The following is a 20,541-nucleotide window of genomic DNA, read 5'->3' as shown; positions in this document are numbered from 1 at the left end:
TCAATCCTCACGAGATTATAATCATATCCATTCCATTTATACATTTTATTTATCGATTGAATTAAACTAAAAACGTTCATCGTGATAGATAAATATCTACAAATTATATATTTAATGAACGGATAAAGTATAATATTGAAGTTAGGAATAAGAGCTTTCACTTTATCCTTTCCCGTTATATTCCTAATGATACTTCAGAAGAAAGCTTTTCTTTAAAATTACAAAGAGAAAGTAGGGAGAAGATGGTCTCCAGAGAAAGACAGAGAAAGACAGAAAAAGGGAGATAGATAGATATAGAGAAAGAGTGAGAGAGAGAGAGAGAAAGAGAGAGAGAGAGAGAAAGAGAGAGAGAAGAAAGAGAAAGAAAAAGAGAAGAGTTCGATAATGAGGACTGCCGAGTACTCTTGTCGTCATCGTTCGAAGCTCGTACCTCGGGTTTGAAAGCTCGATAAAATGAAAGCTTTTTCGAGAAAAGCACGCGTTAGTAGGAATGGTACAATAGAGTTCGACGTTATCGACTAAACAACATCGTGGTGGCATCGTTCGAAAAAGACACCAGCGTGAAAACGAGGATCGAACGAGGTTCGTTTTCTTCATCTTTTTATCTTCTTTATCCCCTTCCCCTTCCCTATGTTCCTTCCCTTTCCTCTCAACCAACCAACCACCCCTCACCTAACCATCCCCTCAACCTTCTTCTATCTCTTTTCTTTCTTACTATCCTTCCTTATACTTTTTCTTGGACGATCAACGTACGTCAGATAGCTCGTGACTAGCGCCTACAACCCGAAATGTCACGGAGAGGCACGACGACGACGACGACGACGACGAAGACGACGACGACGACGACGACGACGACGACGGCTATGAACGAAGTTTTCTATAGATCGCATTTTAATAGAATATACCGAATAAGGTCGATCGCGATAATTGCTTGCACGATCCACGAGTACCGGCCTGTCTCCGCCATTTATCAGCGATTTATTTCTTTATCCTTCTTTTACCTCCTTCTCTTTTCTGCCATCCTATTTCTTCCTGAACAACGTCCTGTCACTTTCAATCGATTCTTTCTAAACGACTATCATTAAAGATATTTCCTTTTCTCTATCCGTAGATATTAGATGATTTTGACTTGAGAAAAGATGTAAAATCCCAATTCGACGCGTACCAACGTATTTGAGATTCTTTATAAATTTGATTTTTTTTTTAGTTTGGAGAACAGTTTTTATTGGGATATATGTAAATTTGCGGATATAAGATACTTCTTTAATTTAACTTTTGTTCATTTTGAAGATACTTTCTGATTATATGTATATATATATATATATATATATATATGTTTATTATCAAATTATAAATTCTCGAATACTCCTCAATATCGTTAATCGAAAATAATATCGTCATTTTGTGATCGAACCATACCAACAAAAAAATCACAATCTCTCTAATTTATTATACTTATTTATCTTCGTTATTTAACAACAACAACAAAACAAAGAGAAAAAATATCACACAAGCAGCACGACGTGATTTTCTAATTCGTAATAAACGATTCAAAGTTCCGTGTTTGAACGTACAACCGGTGAAATTATTTTTCACGAATACTCTACAAAAAAAGAAAGAACTCTTTAATCGATATCTACCTCTATATGTAACTACCTAACATATCCATATGTATATGTAGGGAAATATTATCGACCATATAACACTGGCTTAAAGCGTTACGCAATTTCGGTCGTACATAGATGCGGAGCATATAGGAGGGCGACTAACGTTGCGTCGTCGTCAGGGCGAATGACCGTCGTTCAATGTACTTTAGCCAAGGTCAGGGGTCATACCTGACCCTGCCACTCTCTTCGACCCCCATCGGAGAAAGTCCCTAATGATCCCTCGTGACATAAAGCTATTTTTTTCGTCGCCTCCTACAGCGGTTGCTCCTGCCGCGTGACGATTCGCACGCGCACCTACGATAGTCGAGGAATAAAAAAAGAGAAAAATAGAAAAAGAAGAAAAATAATACAGAAAAGGAAAGAAAGAAAGAAAGGAAAGAAGGAAAGAAAGAAAAAAGAAAAAGAAAAAGAAAAAGAAAATAAAATAGGGAGAGAAAAAAGATCAATCCGAGGGTTCGATGTATATACATACGTGTATAGTATATAAGGGTAATATATGTTCACGTAAAACTCGGGTAAAAGAATAATTTCATTCCCTCTCTTTCTCTTTCTCTTCTATTTTCATTATATATATATATGTATGTGTGTGTGTGTGTATATTTTTTTTCTCTTTCTTTCTTACCTTTAAATACCGATTCAAAAAGAGTGCGTGCAAGCCCTTATCCCCAAGCGAAAGTGCCACCATGATGATTGTTCTTGATTATGCGATACCAATAACAATATCTCGGTCTAAAGAGTAGCTCCTTTTTTTTAAAAGGTTCTTTAAGCAATATAAAAGTCGATAAGACCAACGCGAGAGAGGATATCCCTCCCTCTCCCTCTCCACCCCCTCTTGCCGGATGAAAAGGACGAACGATAGGAGTAAATTGATACGATTTTCTGTCATTATGTAAATCTGGAATGAACACTAGCCTATACTATGTGCTTTTTAAGTGTCAGAGGGATTTAGTATTTAATCGTGATTAGTTTTTTTTTCTTACTTATCAAAAAATTGCCGTACGCTTGTTTTCTTTTTCCCTTTTTTGTTTTTCCTTATTTTCTAATATAACACACATACATATTTATATATGTATATACTAATTTTTTATGATTTTTCGAAGGCACAGAAAATCGTTATAATCCCTCTTCTTTTTTCTTTATTCAATGATTCAATCTGTCGATGTTATAAGAAGAAGAAAAAAAGAAAGAAAATAAAAATATCAATCAAATCGTGACAACGAGTAATATACGGATAACATTCTTATGATTATTCGAAGATTCAAAAGAAAATATTAGATTGATTTCACTTTGGCAATCACTTCTCGTGATGTCGAAAATTTTCAAAGATTATTCGATTAATTCATCATTTCCTTTTTTTCTTTAACGAATCGATGTCGCTCGATGTCGTAACACGAGGAAGAAGGAAGATAAAAGAAGGAAGAAAAAAAGAAATTTAATTAAGTCGTCAATCGTCAGTATAACGTTCCGTAATGTTCTTTGTCATGGACAAGGCAAACTCACGATGAGAGGCTTTGTTCTCGGTGGTGTATCTCGTGAAGTCGAGGACGACATAGAAAAGAGAACGCGAAATGAGAAAGAGGAACAACGTAGACGGCCTGGCGAGCATTGCCAGGCAATAATCGTTAATATATTCCACGACGACGAACGTTCGTGGCGGGCTGACGTTCGAAACCGCAGACAAGTATGACGATGACGATGACGATGACTACAACGACTACGATGACTACGACGACTATGATGATCACAACGATAAAACTTTCATACGTCTTAGCATCGAGAAACCAATGATTGCATGTCGTACTACGGGACATAGTCAATTCAAAAAAAAAAGAAAAGAAAATAAAAGGAAAAAAGTAGAATAATATGTTGTTACGAAAAAGAAAAAAAAAGAGAGGCTTTGAAATAGAGAGAGAGAGAGAGAGAGAGAGAGAGAGAGAGAGAGAGAGAAAGAAAAAAAAATAACATAAAAACTTTCATCGATAGTCATAACTCCCCTTGATTATACAACCACCTAGTCCAGTCCAGTTCAGTTCAGTCAGTCTAGTCGGTTCAGTCAGTGAACCCCTGATTCGAAATAGAAAATGTTATTATACGACTCACTCGATAGAGTTTAGCGAAACTAAACGTATTATACGTAAAGAAACTACTAATGGAAATAATTCGTTAGAAAAATCGAATGGGGAAATGTCGTGAGAAACGAAATCGAAGGGGGAAGTTGAAATCTTATTAGATATTTATATTTGTAGAATAAAAGGAAAATATATATATATATATATTGATAGGTATATATTATATGTACAGTACTATATATAAAACGTAAAGCTTATTTAATGTTTCAAGATAGATTAAGTATCGGGTATCGTTTATGCTCTCCTATGAAACTTGTTATTATTATTATTATTATTATTTGAGAGAAATATGGAGGTTGGATAATAAGCAAATAAGCAGTGTAGAAAAGTTTTAATATAAAAATAATACTAGTGTTATTTATCTATTTATAGAATACTATATAGATTTTTTACTTTTCGACTCAATATAAAAATAATACTAATGTTATTTGTTTATTCATAGAATACTACATAGATTTTTTACTTTTCGACTCAATCGTTACTAATAATAAGATATAAAATTTATTTTCATTTATATATAAAATATGAAGAATTTTTTTAAATATCTACTATTATTTCAATTTCGATATAGGACATCGAATATTTTTGGACTAATGAAAAAATAAAAAAAAGAAAATAATACTACTAAAAATTCCGATACGTTCTACTTATCGGCCAAATCAATACATTGCCAAACAGACAACAACGGATTAGGCTTTGCGATCGATTTATAGGGGAAATCAGGTCGAAGGATAACAACGAGCTATCGCTCGCTATTTTATTTGAGTCTGTGTGGTAGGCAAGACGAGGTTGTTCGAAAAAAAAGAAAAAAAAAAGAGAGAAAAAAAACGAAAAGAATGAAAAAAGAATGGTCACCCTAAAACGAAAACCCTAGCACCCCTTACCAAATGGATTTTTTCATCCCACGAGGAAGAGGAAACTCATCCCTCGACTCTCTTCTCTTTCGCTTGCCTATCGTGCATGGTTATTAACGAAAAAAAAGAAAAAGAAAAAAGAAAAAGGGCAGGCATTAATAGCATCCCTTCCGTCGCGGTGCCATAAATATAAAAACATCCCCTTAGCTATATGGGATACCCTTCGCACGTAACACATTTTAGCCCGTGGTAAACGCGATTCGAAACCGACATATGGACTTACCGGTTGGAACTTACATAGTGCTTGTTAACGACACGACAAGCGATTAGGAAATAAAGAATATCGTTCATTGGAAATATTTATCATAATTCAATCGATTAAAAGCAAGATACATGTAGAAAGGAAAGAGAAATATTATAAATTAGCAGACTGGTAATTTAATAAAGAATATTATGAATTGATAATATTTATCGTAACTAAATTGTTCGATTAAAAAAAAGTTTAAAAATAATAAGTAATGAATAGTAGATTAAAAAGGAATATATATATTTATATATAGAGCTATATTGTAATATTAATGTAATAAACATTTTGTTTCCTCTTTTTTTTTCTTTTTTTTTTTTTTTTAATCCGAAAGTTCACAGATCAAAGAGGAAGAATCATTAATCGACACTTAATTTGAAAATCGTTAAGATAGATTACTACGTTGGTTCGTCAAAATAAATTTATGATATATAATGAACAGAACAATTTTCTATTTTTTTTTTTTTATTTGAACGTTTATATATCGGTGAAAAGGAATAATTAATGGGCGTAAAAAAAAAAAGAAAGACAGGAAGAATAAAATAAATTTCTAATACAATTTTGTTTGATCTTTTGCTTGATTGACTATAACGTTTGCATAATATTTCACATATATTTCGTAACAGTATTTAAAAAAATGTACACGTTTAATATATATATACTTTTTTTTTTACAAATTTAGAAAACGTTTGTGAAAAAAAGATTAAAAAGAAAAATCCTAGTTCAGAAACGATCTCTTCGAGCGAGTACATCGAAAGGATCGAAGGGTGAAAAGCAGGAGCCCTTCCACTTACTTACTGTCCGTTGCCAGGGGTGATAATAAAAAATAAGCAAGATATACAACGCAACGCGAGCAAGGCAATGCCTTCGGGGGTATAACTCGACTAATGTACCCCGTCGAAATCCATTCTGCAGGCGTCTTCCTTTTCTTATTTAGTTCGAACCATCGCACTCTTTCTACCCTTACAAACCCCTCGTTTTTTCACATATATATATATATATATATATATATATATATATAAAAGTGCGTATATATGTACACAGAACACATCTCTCTAGAGAAAACAATCCTATTCGTAAGCATTTCGTTATACAAACTTCGTTATTATAAACCAAGATATATCAACATAATTTATAACTTCTCATGAGAATAAAAAATTAAATAAGATAGAAAAGGATGATGAATAAATATAAAAATTAAGAATGATAAATCATATAGAAAAAAAAGAACAAAGAAATATATATATATATGTAATCAGAATTTATTGAAAATAGAATAGACATATTTTGATAAAAGTATTCGACATTAATTATTACCATTGGACTTTTGCAAGAGAACAGTGGATGAAAGATAGATGGATAAAAAATAAAAGGAAGAAAGGAGATAGAGAAAAGGATAAAAGGGGGATTGTGGTAGTTGGTGAGACACACACGAAGAAAAAGGAATAAAAAGGAAAAAAAAGAGAGACGGAGAAAGAGACAGTGAAAGGAAAAGAAAGAAAAAAAAAAGAAAGAAAAAGAAAGAAGAGCTCGCCATGGAGTCATAAACGTGAGTTATGTCAGCAGTTAGATAGTTGAATCTCAGTATTCCGTGGCGCGCTTTTGCTCCGTTAATATCTTCATTACTAAATCATCCCCGCCTTCCAACGCACTCTCCTCTTTCTCTTCTTCCTCTTTTTCGTCTTTCTCTTCCTCTTCCTCCTCCTCCTCCTCGTTTATTCGTTCGTTCATTCGTTCGTTCGTTCGTTCGTTCGTTCGCTTGGTTGCTTGCTTGCTATGAAATTGCGTTAGGTCGGCGCCAGTTTCTGCCTTCTTAGAAACTCCAACCCTTCACCGACATCAACCGAGATCATTTTCATCTATAGCAAATTTCTCTGCACTTTTCTAAGAGCTACTAAGCTCCTCTATCCGCCCTAAGATCGTATCTACACGAGATTTCACTTTAAATTCCTTTTCCTTTAAATTGAAATACACGACGAGTAATATATCTAGCCTATGCTTACGAATAACGATCTATTATCTATCTGTACGCGATATTTTCTTATCTTGTATTTATATGTCTTTTTATATATACGTGTGTGTGTTTGTTTTAATGCAATTGAGAATATCCTTTTATGCTATTGGAAATTTTTAATAATCGTATAAAATGGGAACGATAATTTTTTTTTTTTTTTTTAAAGATCGCAGAAACTCCAGTTCGAATATACGAATTTATTTTTAATTAACGAGACTAACGAAATATACCCGAATTCTATTTTTCATTTGAAATTAATTGGAATCATATTGACTGATCATACATCGATACGATAATAATTTTCTACTTCTTTACATTCGATTTGATCGATCGAAATTCTATAAAAATTCAATACAAAATCGACTTGGACAATTTTTTTCATTTATTTATTTATTTATTTATCCTTCCTTTTTCTTTTGAAATAAACTTTTATCATTAAATTAAAAATAAATATTCCTTTGGAAATATTCGTACGGTTGATGGTAATTATCATAGCCAATAGATACCTATGCATTAAGAATTTCTAATTAAAAGTTTCTATGATATTGTAAAAACCGACATGACTCATGACACAAATCAAATAATGATTAGAATCGACAAAATCGCGATCGTAATCTGGATGATATTCGCGTACTCGTTGAACTCAACAAAGGGAATCCCAGAAGAGAGTAAGCGATGAATTCGAATCGCGAGGACACACCGAATATATCTCTCTCTCTCTCTCTCTCTCTCTCTTTTCTCTCTATCTCTCTCTATCTCTTCCATGGCGAGCTACCGTTGCGAATGCGCTTTCTACCAGGAATTAAAGCACCAACCTTAAATTAAACCGTTCGTACGGACGGGTCGTAAGGCCTGACACTCGCGATAATTCACGTCGACCCACGTTGACGGTTGAGCCGTGTCGCATACAAATGGCGAAAATTCGTATGGTCGTTACCTTCTATGCAAAACGAATGAACGAACGAACGAGTAAAGGAATTAAAAAAGTACAAAGTAAGGGTAGACACAGAGAGACACAGGGACAAAGGATACGAAATGTACGGACAGAGAGAAAGAGAAATAGTCAAAAATAAAAAACGAAAGGTCGACATCGACCAAAAGACAATTTTTGATTGCTTCGTAGAAAAAATATAAATAGAAAATAAATGGCCTTCGTTACTTCGCGAGATAAAAATATTCTGATCCATAATCGAGAGTCAATTTTACCTGCGAAACTTTCCACCTGCGAAAAATAAAAAAGATACGAACAATGAAATTTCGATATTTCGATTTTTGATAGATCGATAGAAAGACAAACAAGAATGTTCTCTTCTCGTTATTTTACAAAGCGACATTTCGATTTTGTCGTTCGATAAACAGAGTTTGTGCAACGTTGTACAACCAAGAAATGTAAGAAGAAGAAGAAGAGAAGGAAGAAGAAGGAGGAGGAGGAGGAGGAGGAGAAGGTTGGTGAACACATAGGCAGCACACCAAAAATGTACTTCGACGCATTCCCTTTTCTCGCGGCGTGATAATCTTTTCGTTCCGTGTCGAAAGACGGACCCTCGGCCACTCTGCTCTTTCTTATTTCATCGTGCAAACAATGTAAAATCGACGTACAACTACCGTGCAGCCGTAACGCTCCTCTGGGAATCTTCGTATGGCAATTAGAGATGCTGCCGGTACTTTTTTGCCTCAGCTCTCATCTCTCGGTACACTTTATATATAGTTATATATATGTATATATATATATACTACTATATGATCTATGTATGTGTGTGTATATATATATATGTATGTATGTATGTATGTATGTATATTGGAAAAGAAAGAATGAAAGAAAGAACCACAGAGATAATTGTACGTTAGCTGCTCACCCATTATCAACGCTTCATTCTCTCATCCCCTTACGAGTTCACCGATTCGACAGACTTTACCGACTTTACCTTTCAAACGAAAATATACGATCTTAAAAGAGATACACAAACAACTTTCGCAAGATTTTATAAGTGAGATAATACCATGAACGAAAAAAATGTTGTAATAAAGATGATTAACGAAAATGAAATAAAAAAAAAAAAAACAAGAAAGAAGGAAATAAAACGGGAGGAAGTATCGTTTGTCATTGTAAAAAAGAAAAAACAAACAGACGGAGAGATAGAGACAGAGAGAAAAAGGAAGAGCAGGAAGCTTTGATATACCTTTTTAAAACTAACTATAAAGGATTTCCACGAACGGGACGATTAATTAATGCCAAGTCTCGCTTTTAATTTGGGGGTCGAGCAAACGAGTTGGATGCTTGCAAACGAGCCAGTAGGGTTGAATCACCGATCCCAGTACAACCTGTTGCTGATGAAACATTGAGAGAAAGGAAGGAAGGAAGGAAGGAAGGAAGGAAGGAAGGAAGGAAGGGGGTGCTTGGTATTTCACAGGGATGGAGAAACAGAAGGATAAGAGAATAAGAGAGGACGAGAGGATAGAAACTACGGGTTCATGGATTCGTGGCGACTACCACGAATTTGAAGGGTGGGATGAGGTGAGGACTCATGATGCTGCGAGCTGGCAATTAAGCCATCAACCCCTAATGAATGAACTCGCTCGGTCTCCGACCCTAGCTAGCACTCCGAACCCCATTAACTAACTAACCCCAGTGTTATTTGCATGTCCCGACGAAATAGGGGTTGAATTTAACAGAGATTTCAACAGGGAGAGACAATTACCATTGGCTTTATGGTCAAGTGCTTAAAGGTTTAAATCCTCTAATAACCCCAGATCTCGAGCATTAATGAAATATCTTTTACAGAGGTATTTAATAACAGACGAAATGATTGCACCGGTTTTATAATTCGATGAATTCGGACGGACGAATGTCGATTAATACGATGTGAATTCGCTTGGAATAATCAGCTTATGTAAAATCTAGTACGATTGACTGTAGGCAGAATTTTACGAAGGGGAAAGAGGGAGGATTTATTTCGTTCGAAAAAAAAAAGGAAAAAAGAAAAAATATACGATTTTCGATTGACAATGATATGATGTGATATAACGTATGCGTACCTGTCGATCTTCGTACATATCTAGATCCATATGATCTAGATTTTTTTTCCCTTTAAATAACATTCATTCGATCTATCATCGGTCGAAAATAACGATGATATCTCTCGATTATATCTTCTCCTTCGGCCATGGCGAATTTGTTTTACCAGAGGAACGTATGAACGAGGTCTCAGGATCGCGTGCCAAGACACACTTTGTCCTCTCCTAACTCTTTATGCCTTATCCAGTTCTTAGCGCGGAAACGCTAATTCGTTGATTACCCTAATGACTGTCAGGAAGCCAGCGGGAAAGGAGAGGAAACCATACGCAATGTTAATCCTCCTCCTCCTCTTTTTCCCTCCCTCTCCTCACCTATCATCATTCCTACATGTCCTTTTCGAACTAACTTCTTTTTCTTTTTTTTTTCTTTATTTCTTTTCTCCTTTTCTTTTTCCTTTTTACATGTTATATATGATATATAATTAAATAACATATATAATTTGTATATATTATACATGCTACATACATACATATATATATATAAAAAAAGTGTAGTTTACATATAAAAGTATAGTGTATATATATATATATATATGTGTATATGTATATGTATATGTATATATTTTTTTCTCACCTTCGATATTATCCGCTTAACGTTACTCGACTTTTGTTGATCTGAATTTTATATATATATGTATGTATACACACACTACACTTTTTACGATACGATATAAAAATTCTCGAAAATCGTCAGGGTAAAAACGTAGACACATGGAGATCGTTACGTCGGATAAGCGAGTAAAGGCTGCTAAAATTAAACGTGCTCGACGTAATGCCGCGCGCGCGTCTCTGGTATCTAATTAAACTCAAGGTCCCGTTGTCGTAAACTCAAGACGGTTTGCCTCGCTAATTTGAATCATTAGAACGGAGATAAATCTTCGCGTTAGACCGGATAAGCCACCAAGAGGTAAGATCCAAATAAATGTATTGGTACCATCAACGAAAATTATTTTTTCTTTATTCTTCTTCTTTTTTACTTTAATATTTTTCAAACTTCCCTCACTCTCTCTCCCATTATCTTTTACACCTTCTCTTTTACATTGATTTAATAATTTCAATTTTTTCCAAACAATATTTTTTATCTAAATGTTAACCTTGATCTAATTGTCTCGTAATTAAGACATACTTTTTGACTTCGAAAGCTTCACACACATATATATATATAAAGAGAGAGAGAGAGAGAGAATATAATATATAATATAAAAAAATCTTTAAATCGATACTCACGAAAGCTATGTTTGTGAGATAATCGTTAACTTCTTGTCAGAGTTCATGGCGCTCGCTTGATGACGACGAATCTAATTGTGCTCACCAGACTCGATATCGATAAGGTTTCTTAATACTCGCAAAGACTTCTTATGGCCCACTTTTTTTTCCATTTTTTTTTTTGTTGCTTTTTCTCTTTTTTTTCTGTTGTTCTTCTTCTTCTATACTTCTTCTTTACTATCTCACCCCTCCTACTGTATTCATATCCTATATATAAATTATCATAAATTAAAAAGGTTTTGCTTGAACGTGAAAAAATTTTTTAATATCGATCGATCGAATACTATTAGAAGGAACGTACGATAAATATTATCATTGGATCTATGTATTAGTTAAGGTACGCGGACGGCACGCGTCGTAATACGGTATACCGACGGCAATATTGTAGTAAATTCATTGTACCAACGCGACAGTAAATGCAACGATAAATTGCAGCTGCACTTGGTGACGCGATGCAATCGAGATAACGCCGACGTCCCTGGACGAGTCGACGTGCGTATGTATTTACGTATGGATGCGTATGTGTGTGTGTGATGTGTGTATGTACGTACTTTTGCGTCGCCTCCTGTCGAATATAATTAGTCGAAAGAAAGTAGGAACCAGGCCAGGATTTTAATAATAATAATAATAATAATAATAATGATGATGATAATAATATTATGCAGGGAATAAATAAAAGAAAAGAGGTAAAAGATAAAAAACAGAAGAAATCTTAAAGAGTTCATAAAAAAATTATTCAATCTCTTTGTTCGACGAAAAAAAAAAGAAAGAAAGAAAGAAAAAGTAACGGAACTATTGTCGAGAGACTTTTTTCACGTCAAATATAAAAAGAAAAATTGTTATCGATTGTATACACGATGAATCGGTATTGTTACATAAATATTTTTACGAAAAAAAGTTCTTCGATCGAGCCTCGTCGAAATGGTTTGTCGTTCAGATAATAATAATAATAATAATAATAATAATAGTAATAATAATAATAAAAGGAGAAAAAACAAAAAAAGAAAAATTATTATTATTACCGATAAAAAGAAAGAAAGGAAAAATGAAGCAAGGAATTACGAATGGATTAAATAAATGATAGAATAGTTATAGAACAATATATCGTAATGTATTCTTGAAAGAAGAACTTCTTTTGAAGAAAATTAAAATCCCTTGGTCGATATCGTTCGTTGGGGGTAAAAAAAGGAGAAAGAAAAAGAAGGAGAAGAAGAAGAAAAAATAAAGAAAATAAAGAGAGAGAAAAAAAAGGAGAGAGGAACGAGAGAAAGAAAATTATTACCATTGGATAAGAGGACGAAAGTATCCATCCTATTCGTTATAAAATATTTTTACGAGAAAATGTTTCATCGCGAAATAATAGTGAATTATTATTATCTCGCGGACGCGATTCGAAAGAAAACTCATATCGTTCAAAGAAAAGGAAAGGAAAGGAAAGAAAAGAAAAGAAATGGTATGAAGATATGAAGATATTTCAGCGTCGACTTAAAGAAATTATTTCTTTTTCGTGGAGTTAAGAGAGATAGGATGAAAGTCGTAACAAAGCCGTCGGAGGATTAAGGTCGTTCATGCATCTTAACTTATGTACAATATATACACTATATATATATATATATATATATATATATATATATATATATATGCATACGTAAATATATATATATATATATAAAATCTCCCGATTAATCTTACTCGGTACCCAGTCACGATGTTCACTACGACGATTTGAAATTATACAATGTAACTACGTAGAGGCAAGTCGCGAAAGACGCGATAGGGTTTCTTAATCTCCCTTCGGGTAACAGTAATGCCCTACTTTTACACCCGAGTCCGTCTACTACGCGCTTAATTACTTTCATCACGTGCCACAACGACGTGAGAAAGGAATCGGCCAATCCGCGACGGGCTTTAACAGATCGTCCGCGAGAATAGACGGAAAATGTCTCGGAGGCCAACGAGGAAGACCTTCTTGTGCCTTGGGACGTGTAACTTTCAACCCTCCATACTACATATACGTACATACATACGTTCGTTTGCTTGCTTAGTTGCTTACTTGCTTGCATACTTGCTTGCTTGCTTGCTTACTTTGCCTTTCGTTTACCTTCGAAACGATTTTTATAATATTTATACATTTATATTAGAAATTTTCAACCGTGTGAAATTTTCTTTTTCTATATATAGATATGTAGATTATTTTTTTTTTAGATATCTATATACAGAATTATATATATATATATATATATATATATATATATATATATATATATTATATCTATACATGAAGCTATATATTATTCATTTTTTGGATAGATATACATATTTTTTTCTTTTTGCTATATATAGATATCTCCTATGATATATAATGATGATTATTATCGATTAATTTTGCATTGCCTAATATCGATCTAATAACAAAAACAATATCTACATAATTTCTATTATATACGAAACAAACACATATTTAACAATAATATTAAATCTTGCATTATATTATATTGATAATAATATTATAAGTATTAAACGTTCCCCTTTTTCGATTCGTTTCTCCAACCCCAAAGAGTAAAAGATAATAATGATGATACTAGCGATAATAAACGACGAAGTTCTTGGATATTAAAATCTTTCTACTCGACCGAGAGAGAGAGAGAGAGAGAGAGGGAGAGAGAAAAGAGGGAGAGAAGATCTCGAGAGTGTTTTCAACCCCTCTCCCACCCTGTTAGACGTTGGAAGTGATGCTTCTGGTATTGTTTGCGGGATCCGCTTGAATCCTTCTAATTAGAAAATTCTCGAGGTTACCCCGCTTTTCTTGAGCGCGTGCCTTCTCTTCTTTTTTCTCTTCTTCTTCTTTTTTCCATTTTTCCCCTTCTTCTTCTTCTTCTTCTTCTTCTTTTTTTCCTCTTTTTGTTTGTTTTCTTTTTTCCTTTGGCGAACCTTTTTATATTATACGAGAGAACGTAACAAGGGCCGAGGGCGCCTCGGTAATTATTATTCAAATATTTTTCTTTGGTCAAAAGAGAGAAAAAGAGAGAGAGAGAGAGAGAGAAAGCCCACAGCATTAATATTTACAATCCTTATCCCAGGCCGTTCATTTTATCTTTTTTTTTTTCTTTTTTTTTCAACCCCTCTTCGAGAGCCATTTCTTTTCTCTCTCTTTCACTCTCTTTCTTTTTCTCATCCCTAACTCTTAACAGAACAACCACAAGGAAAGAGTTCGCCCGATAATAAAAAGGGATGCCTTCACCTTTCCACCACCATCATCACCACCCTCCTCCTCCTCCTCCTCCTCCTCCTCTCTCTTTCTCTCTCCCCCTAGTTGCCCGTTTACATCCCCCTTTTCTTACTACACCAAAGTCAAATTAAGTCGCCTAATGATTATCAGCTGTGCTCTACTAAATTAGGACGAACCACTTGTTTGGATCTTTCTCCTAATAGAATTATTCATATCGTCTCTCCTTATATAGACAATGGTTATAACGTATTCCATTCGTTCCTTTGTCTCTGGACTCGTCAAAATTGTAAATGTTATTCCTCTCGCGGTATCGATACGACCGACACAATCACGCTTCATTATATCAGAAATATATTCCACGGTAAAAAAAAAAAAAAAAAAAAAGAAAAGAAATTGAGAGAGAACACGGGAAAAGTCAAGGTTTCAACTTCAATTTTATTGTCGTTTCAATTTCAATTTTCCTTTTTGTATTATCCTGAAGAAAGAGAAAGAGAAAGAAAGAAAGAAAGAGAGAGAGAGAATACAAAAAAAATTCATTTTCCTTTACGTCCAATTATTAATTTATTGTCCACGTTGTTATGATATTTTTCTTTAAAAAAAAAAAGAAGAGAAGAATAAAAAATATATATATATGTAAAAACAGTCAAGGGAATGTCAAAAGAAGTAATTCGTATTTTCTCGAAGACACGAAAAGATTCGTAAAAAAAGAAGAAAGAGTGAAAGAGAGAGAGAGAGAGAGAGAGAGAGTGGTAGTAGAAGTACAAGCACGAAGTAAAAGTACAAGGAGAAGAAAAAGAAGTAGAAGATACTCGTTGAAGTAGTATGTATGTACGTGTTGGCGCATGCATAAACGAGTAAAGCAGCTTCTACAGCGAAAAATTCGATTCTGGCTGCGTCTGATCTGCGTAACGAGGTCCGCTAAGAAAGAAAGAGAGAGAAAGAGAAAGAGAGAGAGAGAAAGACAGAGAGATAGTGGGTTGAGACTCCCGTTAGAGACTCCCTCTCTCTCTCTTTCTTTACAAGGAATCCTGCATCCCCTTTAGCTTCCTAACGATGTGCTAACAAAATACTACGAATACATGGATAAAGAAGCCAGCTTTGCCAAGCGTAAGCAGATCGAAGGGAAAGCATGGAAAAAGAAGGGCTGAGGAAGGGTGAAATAAAAAAAAAGAAAAGGAAAGAAAAGAAAGAAAAAAAAGAAGAGGACGAAGAAAATGAAGAAGAAGAAGAAGAAGAAATGAGGAGAAAATAAAGGTAAAGGGGTAGGAAAAGGAAACGTGGAAATACGAAGGATGGAAAGAGTGCAAGAAGAAAAAAACAGGAAAAGAAACAAGATAGAAAAAAAGAGATTATTGTCTATCGAAGTGTGGAAAATACGCGATAAGTATTTTTCCTTCCTCCTCTTTCTGCCTCGTGCAAAAGGGTTTTTCGCTTCGGGAAAAAGCAACGAACGAAAAACGTTCGTTAATTATCGAGCTGACAATTATTTTTAACGACTAAGCAATATCTTAACGGTTGCTAATCCTTCCTATCTTGGAGGACAACGTGACAAAGGATTTTCCTTACCCTTTATTCCTTTCGATCTATCCTCACCCCCATCTTCACCCTCATTTCACCCTCGCATCAGCATCTCTTTCCTTTTATATTTTTCTCCTTGTAACCATCCCGAATCTGTTCTCTTCGCATTAAACTTTCGTATATTTTCTAATCCGTCGACCGAATCAAACTAGTTTTTGCTTTTCAATAGTAGCGAGTGTTTTAATTGACGAGGGAGAAAAAAAAAGATTTCTTTCAAGGTTCAACCTTTCGACAAGATGGAGTGTTTAAGAAAGAGAGGTAGAATGAAAGAAGGAAAGAAAGAAAGGGTGGGTGTATCGAAGAGAGAGGGAGAGAGAGAGAGAGAGAGTGAAAGAGAGAGACAGAAGGAACTCGAGCCGATTTAGGATCGGTTTAGCTTCGTTTCTTACGTCCCTACACTTCGCACGACCCGAATAGCGTGCACGTTAGGTCGTACAAATATAGGACGACCAAGTAAGTTCCCCTCTTACGATTTAACAGACCCTATTATTTAATCACGCCGTTCTTAATACGGCAGGCATCGTGCCGATGATGCTTCGTGTACGATCGTCTCCGAAATCGATCTCGTCGTCGTAGTCATTGTCTTCGTCGACGGCTTTGTCGTCTTTACGAGAACAAATCATACCTACAATCTCTTCTATATATATACATGTATATATATATATATATATATATGTATGTATGTATGTATGTATTCTTATTTTATAAAATTCATTGATATCGCAACCAAAAGAAAAAAATGTACATATACATATGTACAAGATATAGTATAACGCATATGTACGTATACATATACGTATCTATTTCTTGATGGAAAAATCAGAAAATAAGAAAAAAAAGGAATAAAAAAAAATAAAAATAGAAAAGAGGGGATCACGCGAACCGATTCCACTCCCACTTTCAATGTCCATTACCCCATGGTAATCGTCTAATAATTGAACTAAGGTAATTACCGCGCGACAGGCGACTTCCCACGTCCGGCGCACCTCGCTCATTAAATCGTGGCTTAATGATAGCCACGATTGACCGTACCCTCTCCCTTCTCCTCATCCCTCTTTTACGGTCCATGTGCACACATTCTTTCTCTCTCTCTCTCTCTCTCTCTCTTCCTTTCTTTCTTTCTTTTCTCCTACAATCTATACACAACGAAGCCAACATAGCATGCGTAATCATAACGCTCATGGCGATTTGGTTAATCCTCTTTCATTATTTATCACGCACGGAGAACACGAATTTATCGTTCGACGCTTAAACCATTTCTATCTTTATCTCTCTCTCTCTTTCTCTTTTCTAATGTGTTGTTTGCCATAACTACTAGCTCGTAGCCTTAACCCATTTGCTCGATCGCGTATCGATCTTGTTAAGAGAGTTGCTATGTGATCAACATCGAATTGATCGTTTTTGCATCTTAAATAGCCAAAGATATGGAGAAGATAAAGGTAAAAAGAGAGAGAGAGGGAAAAGTATCGCAGCATTGTAAAGATCGAAACGACATCGATCCGCCCCTGACTTTGGTGTTTTCAAGAGACAGCCAGAGAGAGAAAGAGAGAGAGAGAGAGAGAGAGAGAGAGAGATGGTACCCTTCGAACTCGGTGCCGGGCTCTCCACCGTGGCTCTGCATTTAAATAATTAAAGATCCGACGGGACGGATGAACGCACGGACTCGTCGTATTAATGGGATAATCGAGCGTTCAACGTCGAGCTGTTGAGGGAGAGAGAAAGAGAGAGAGTGAGAGAGAGGAGAGAGCGATAGAGAGAGGAGGGGTTGAGAGAGAAAGAGAGAGAAAGAGAGAGAGAGAGAGAGAGAGAGACTTCGGTGGTGCTCGCTGACCGTGCCGGTGGTGGACGGGTGATAATGATTTTATAGTCAGCTGAACTACACAGGGGAGGGGGATGAGAGAGAGACAATTGACTCGATAATACGGGTCTTCCTGCCTGGCACCCGTTGATACCGACGGCGAATCAAGTGCGAACACCCGAGACCAAGAGAGAAAGAGAGATAGGAAGAGAGAGAAAGAGAGAGAGTAAAGAGAGAGTGAAAGAGAGAGAGAGAAGAGTGTGAGAGAGAAGGAAAGAGCGAGAGAAGGACAAAGATAAATGTTCTCTTCGCTAATGACCCCGGTGTGTGTGTGCCTCTTTAGAGACGGCTCCTCAACTTAGGCTACCGGTCGAAGACCTTTATCTCTCTCTCTCTCTCATTCTCCTCTATCTCTCTTTTTTCCTCATTTCTTTCCTTCCTTCCTCTCACTCTTTCTCGGAACGCTCGAGATACTCGGAGAAATCAGGTATATGACAGCAAACTCCACCTTCTGCCTCCCGGTTGCATCCTGCCGAGTTTCGCAGCCTCCGCGATGACGTTCCTCGTCAGAAGCCGAAGAAAAAGACCGGAGAGAGAAAGAGAGAGACAGAAAGAGAGACACAGGAGATGGTCCTACCAAGATGGTCTTCACCATCAAGGGCCTTAACGATCCAAGAACTTCTCGTTCTTCTTTCCTCTCGACTACGTTCCTCCTCTCCTCTGCCCTTTTGCGATCCGAAAGATCGAAGTCAGGGCATCGATGATCAAGAACGTAGAAGGTTCCTCCTTCGGTAATAATTTCGTACTAGGAGGTTGTCATTTCCAGTATAAGAGGAAACATAGCTCCCTCGGTTTTAAAGCTCGAGTTTATTGCTAACCAACCGTAATAAACTCTTCGAAATGGCCGAAATGTTCGGAGAATATCCTTGGATGGTCTTATGAAATTGGAAACGTATTACTTGAAAAAAAAAAGAAAAGGATGAGGGAGAGAAAGAGAGAGAGAGAGAGGAAGAGGAAGAGAGTGGGTGGGAGGAAGAAGGAGGGGAGAGGAACGTTTTTACCTCTAGCATGTGGAAACATAGTTCTGGAGAAATGATAGGTAAGATAGGAAGCGGCGATGATGAGATTCTTTATTTATTATTCACCATTTTCTTCTCTCGATCGATTTAGTAATTAATAGTCGCAAGCACGTATCCTAGAACCTCGGATAAACTGCTGCTTCTCTCCCTTTCTCTCTCTCTCTCTCTCTTTCTCTTTTGGATTGCTCGTAAAGGAGGTGTTTGCTCAATCCCAACCCTCCTATGTTCGGGAAGTGTAAAAGAGAGAGAGAGAGAGGCACAGGTGTTGAGGAGGCACCTGCCTCTTGCCAGTCATTCCGACGATGAGCTCACCGTATCTTCGAATCTGGGAAGTAAACGTCTTTCGACGTCGAAGTGTTGTCTCTCTATTGTTACGATCAAACTCCTAAATTTCCTTACTTTATATGGCATCATTAGCTATAACTAAAATAGGCGTGTTCGTGTGCGTGTGTATCTTTTTTTCTTTTTTTCTTTTTCTATAGATAATTTTTACTTTACGTTGAATTAATAATTTCATAATTGTCTAGAAAAAGATATAATCGAGTATAATTGTCTGACATTTAAAGAAATCTCGAGCGATCGCATTTAATTTTGATCATCCTACTTTGAACGAAGACTAATCAGAATCTTCCTCTCTCTCTCTCTTTCTTTCTCTATGTCTCTTTCTTCTCCTATTAAAGGTCTCTATCAAGTCTTAGAGTTACAACGGCTCGTAAATATAGATAGCAAAAATTAATAGACGAAAGAACGTAGTGAACCTAGGTTGCGTGCGACTCTCTTTAGCCTCTCTCTCTCTCTCTCTCTCTCTCTCTCTCTTTCTTTCTCTCTCTATCTATCTATCTATCTCTATCTCTCTTTCTCTGTGTCTTTCTTTCTGTCTACAACAAAGTTTCCTTTTGCCTACGACAAAAATAGCCCCGGAGCTATACGTCGATAATTAATTAACGGAATTTATCTATACGCCGTGCCGTTATCTTGTTCGATAAGCGTACCAACCGATTTCGTGGCCAGACCATGAGATAAGCCCGTCGTCAATTCGCTCGGCTGCCTCGTTCCGGTGGAAATTACGACTTCCTCGTGATCCTCGACACCCAAACGTTTTCCAAGCGAGCGGAGGAGGTCGACCATAAGAGTAAGAGAGAAAGATAAAGAAAGACAGAGAGAGAGAGAGAGAGAGAGAGAGAGGAATGAAAAGAGAGGAAAAGAGAGAGAGAGAGAGAAAAAAAAAGAATGAAAGAAGACGAGTCGAGCCCGTTGTGTCGAATGACCGTGTGCAGGTGACACACAAGACGGTCCAATCTAAATTTAGACTTTGATTAAAGCTCGAGGGCCAAGTCGTAAAACTTATGACTTTAGGAGAACGCCTGTGTAACGTCTCAGCCATGTTCGATTATACTTCATAATATATAATATATATATATATATATATATATATATATATATATATATTTCTTTTTTATTTTTGTTTCCTTCACTACGGTCAATCATCGATAAATATTAAACCGAAAGATTAATCATTGAAAAGATGAAAAAATATATTCATTCCTT

At 35.8% G+C, this 20,541-nt stretch overlaps 1 protein-coding gene across 13 annotated transcripts in view; it reads left to right on the top strand.

Moving 5' to 3' along the window:
• Positions 1 to 20,541, top strand: part of LOC127062981 (zinc finger homeobox protein 3) — a 299,436-nt gene that overhangs the window by 262,562 nt on the left and 16,333 nt on the right. For 2 of the 13 annotated variants that reach the window (XM_050992053.1, XM_050992052.1), the window contains exon 9: positions 6,296 to 6,751. The exons of the other annotated variants lie outside the window; for them this stretch is intronic. In XM_050992053.1, coding sequence (XP_050848010.1) covers positions 6,296 to 6,403 — 108 coding nt within the window. In that variant the 3' untranslated portion in view covers positions 6,404 to 6,751. Of the gene's footprint in view, positions 1 to 6,295; positions 6,752 to 20,541 lie in introns of those variants that run through there. 13 annotated transcript variants of the gene reach the window in all.

This window comes from Vespula vulgaris, chromosome 4, assembly GCF_905475345.1.
Source record: "Vespula vulgaris chromosome 4, iyVesVulg1.1, whole genome shotgun sequence".
In the NCBI taxonomy this organism is placed as follows: domain Eukaryota; kingdom Metazoa; phylum Arthropoda; class Insecta; order Hymenoptera; family Vespidae; genus Vespula; species Vespula vulgaris.
This window is presented reverse-complemented; position numbering and strand designations above follow the sequence as displayed.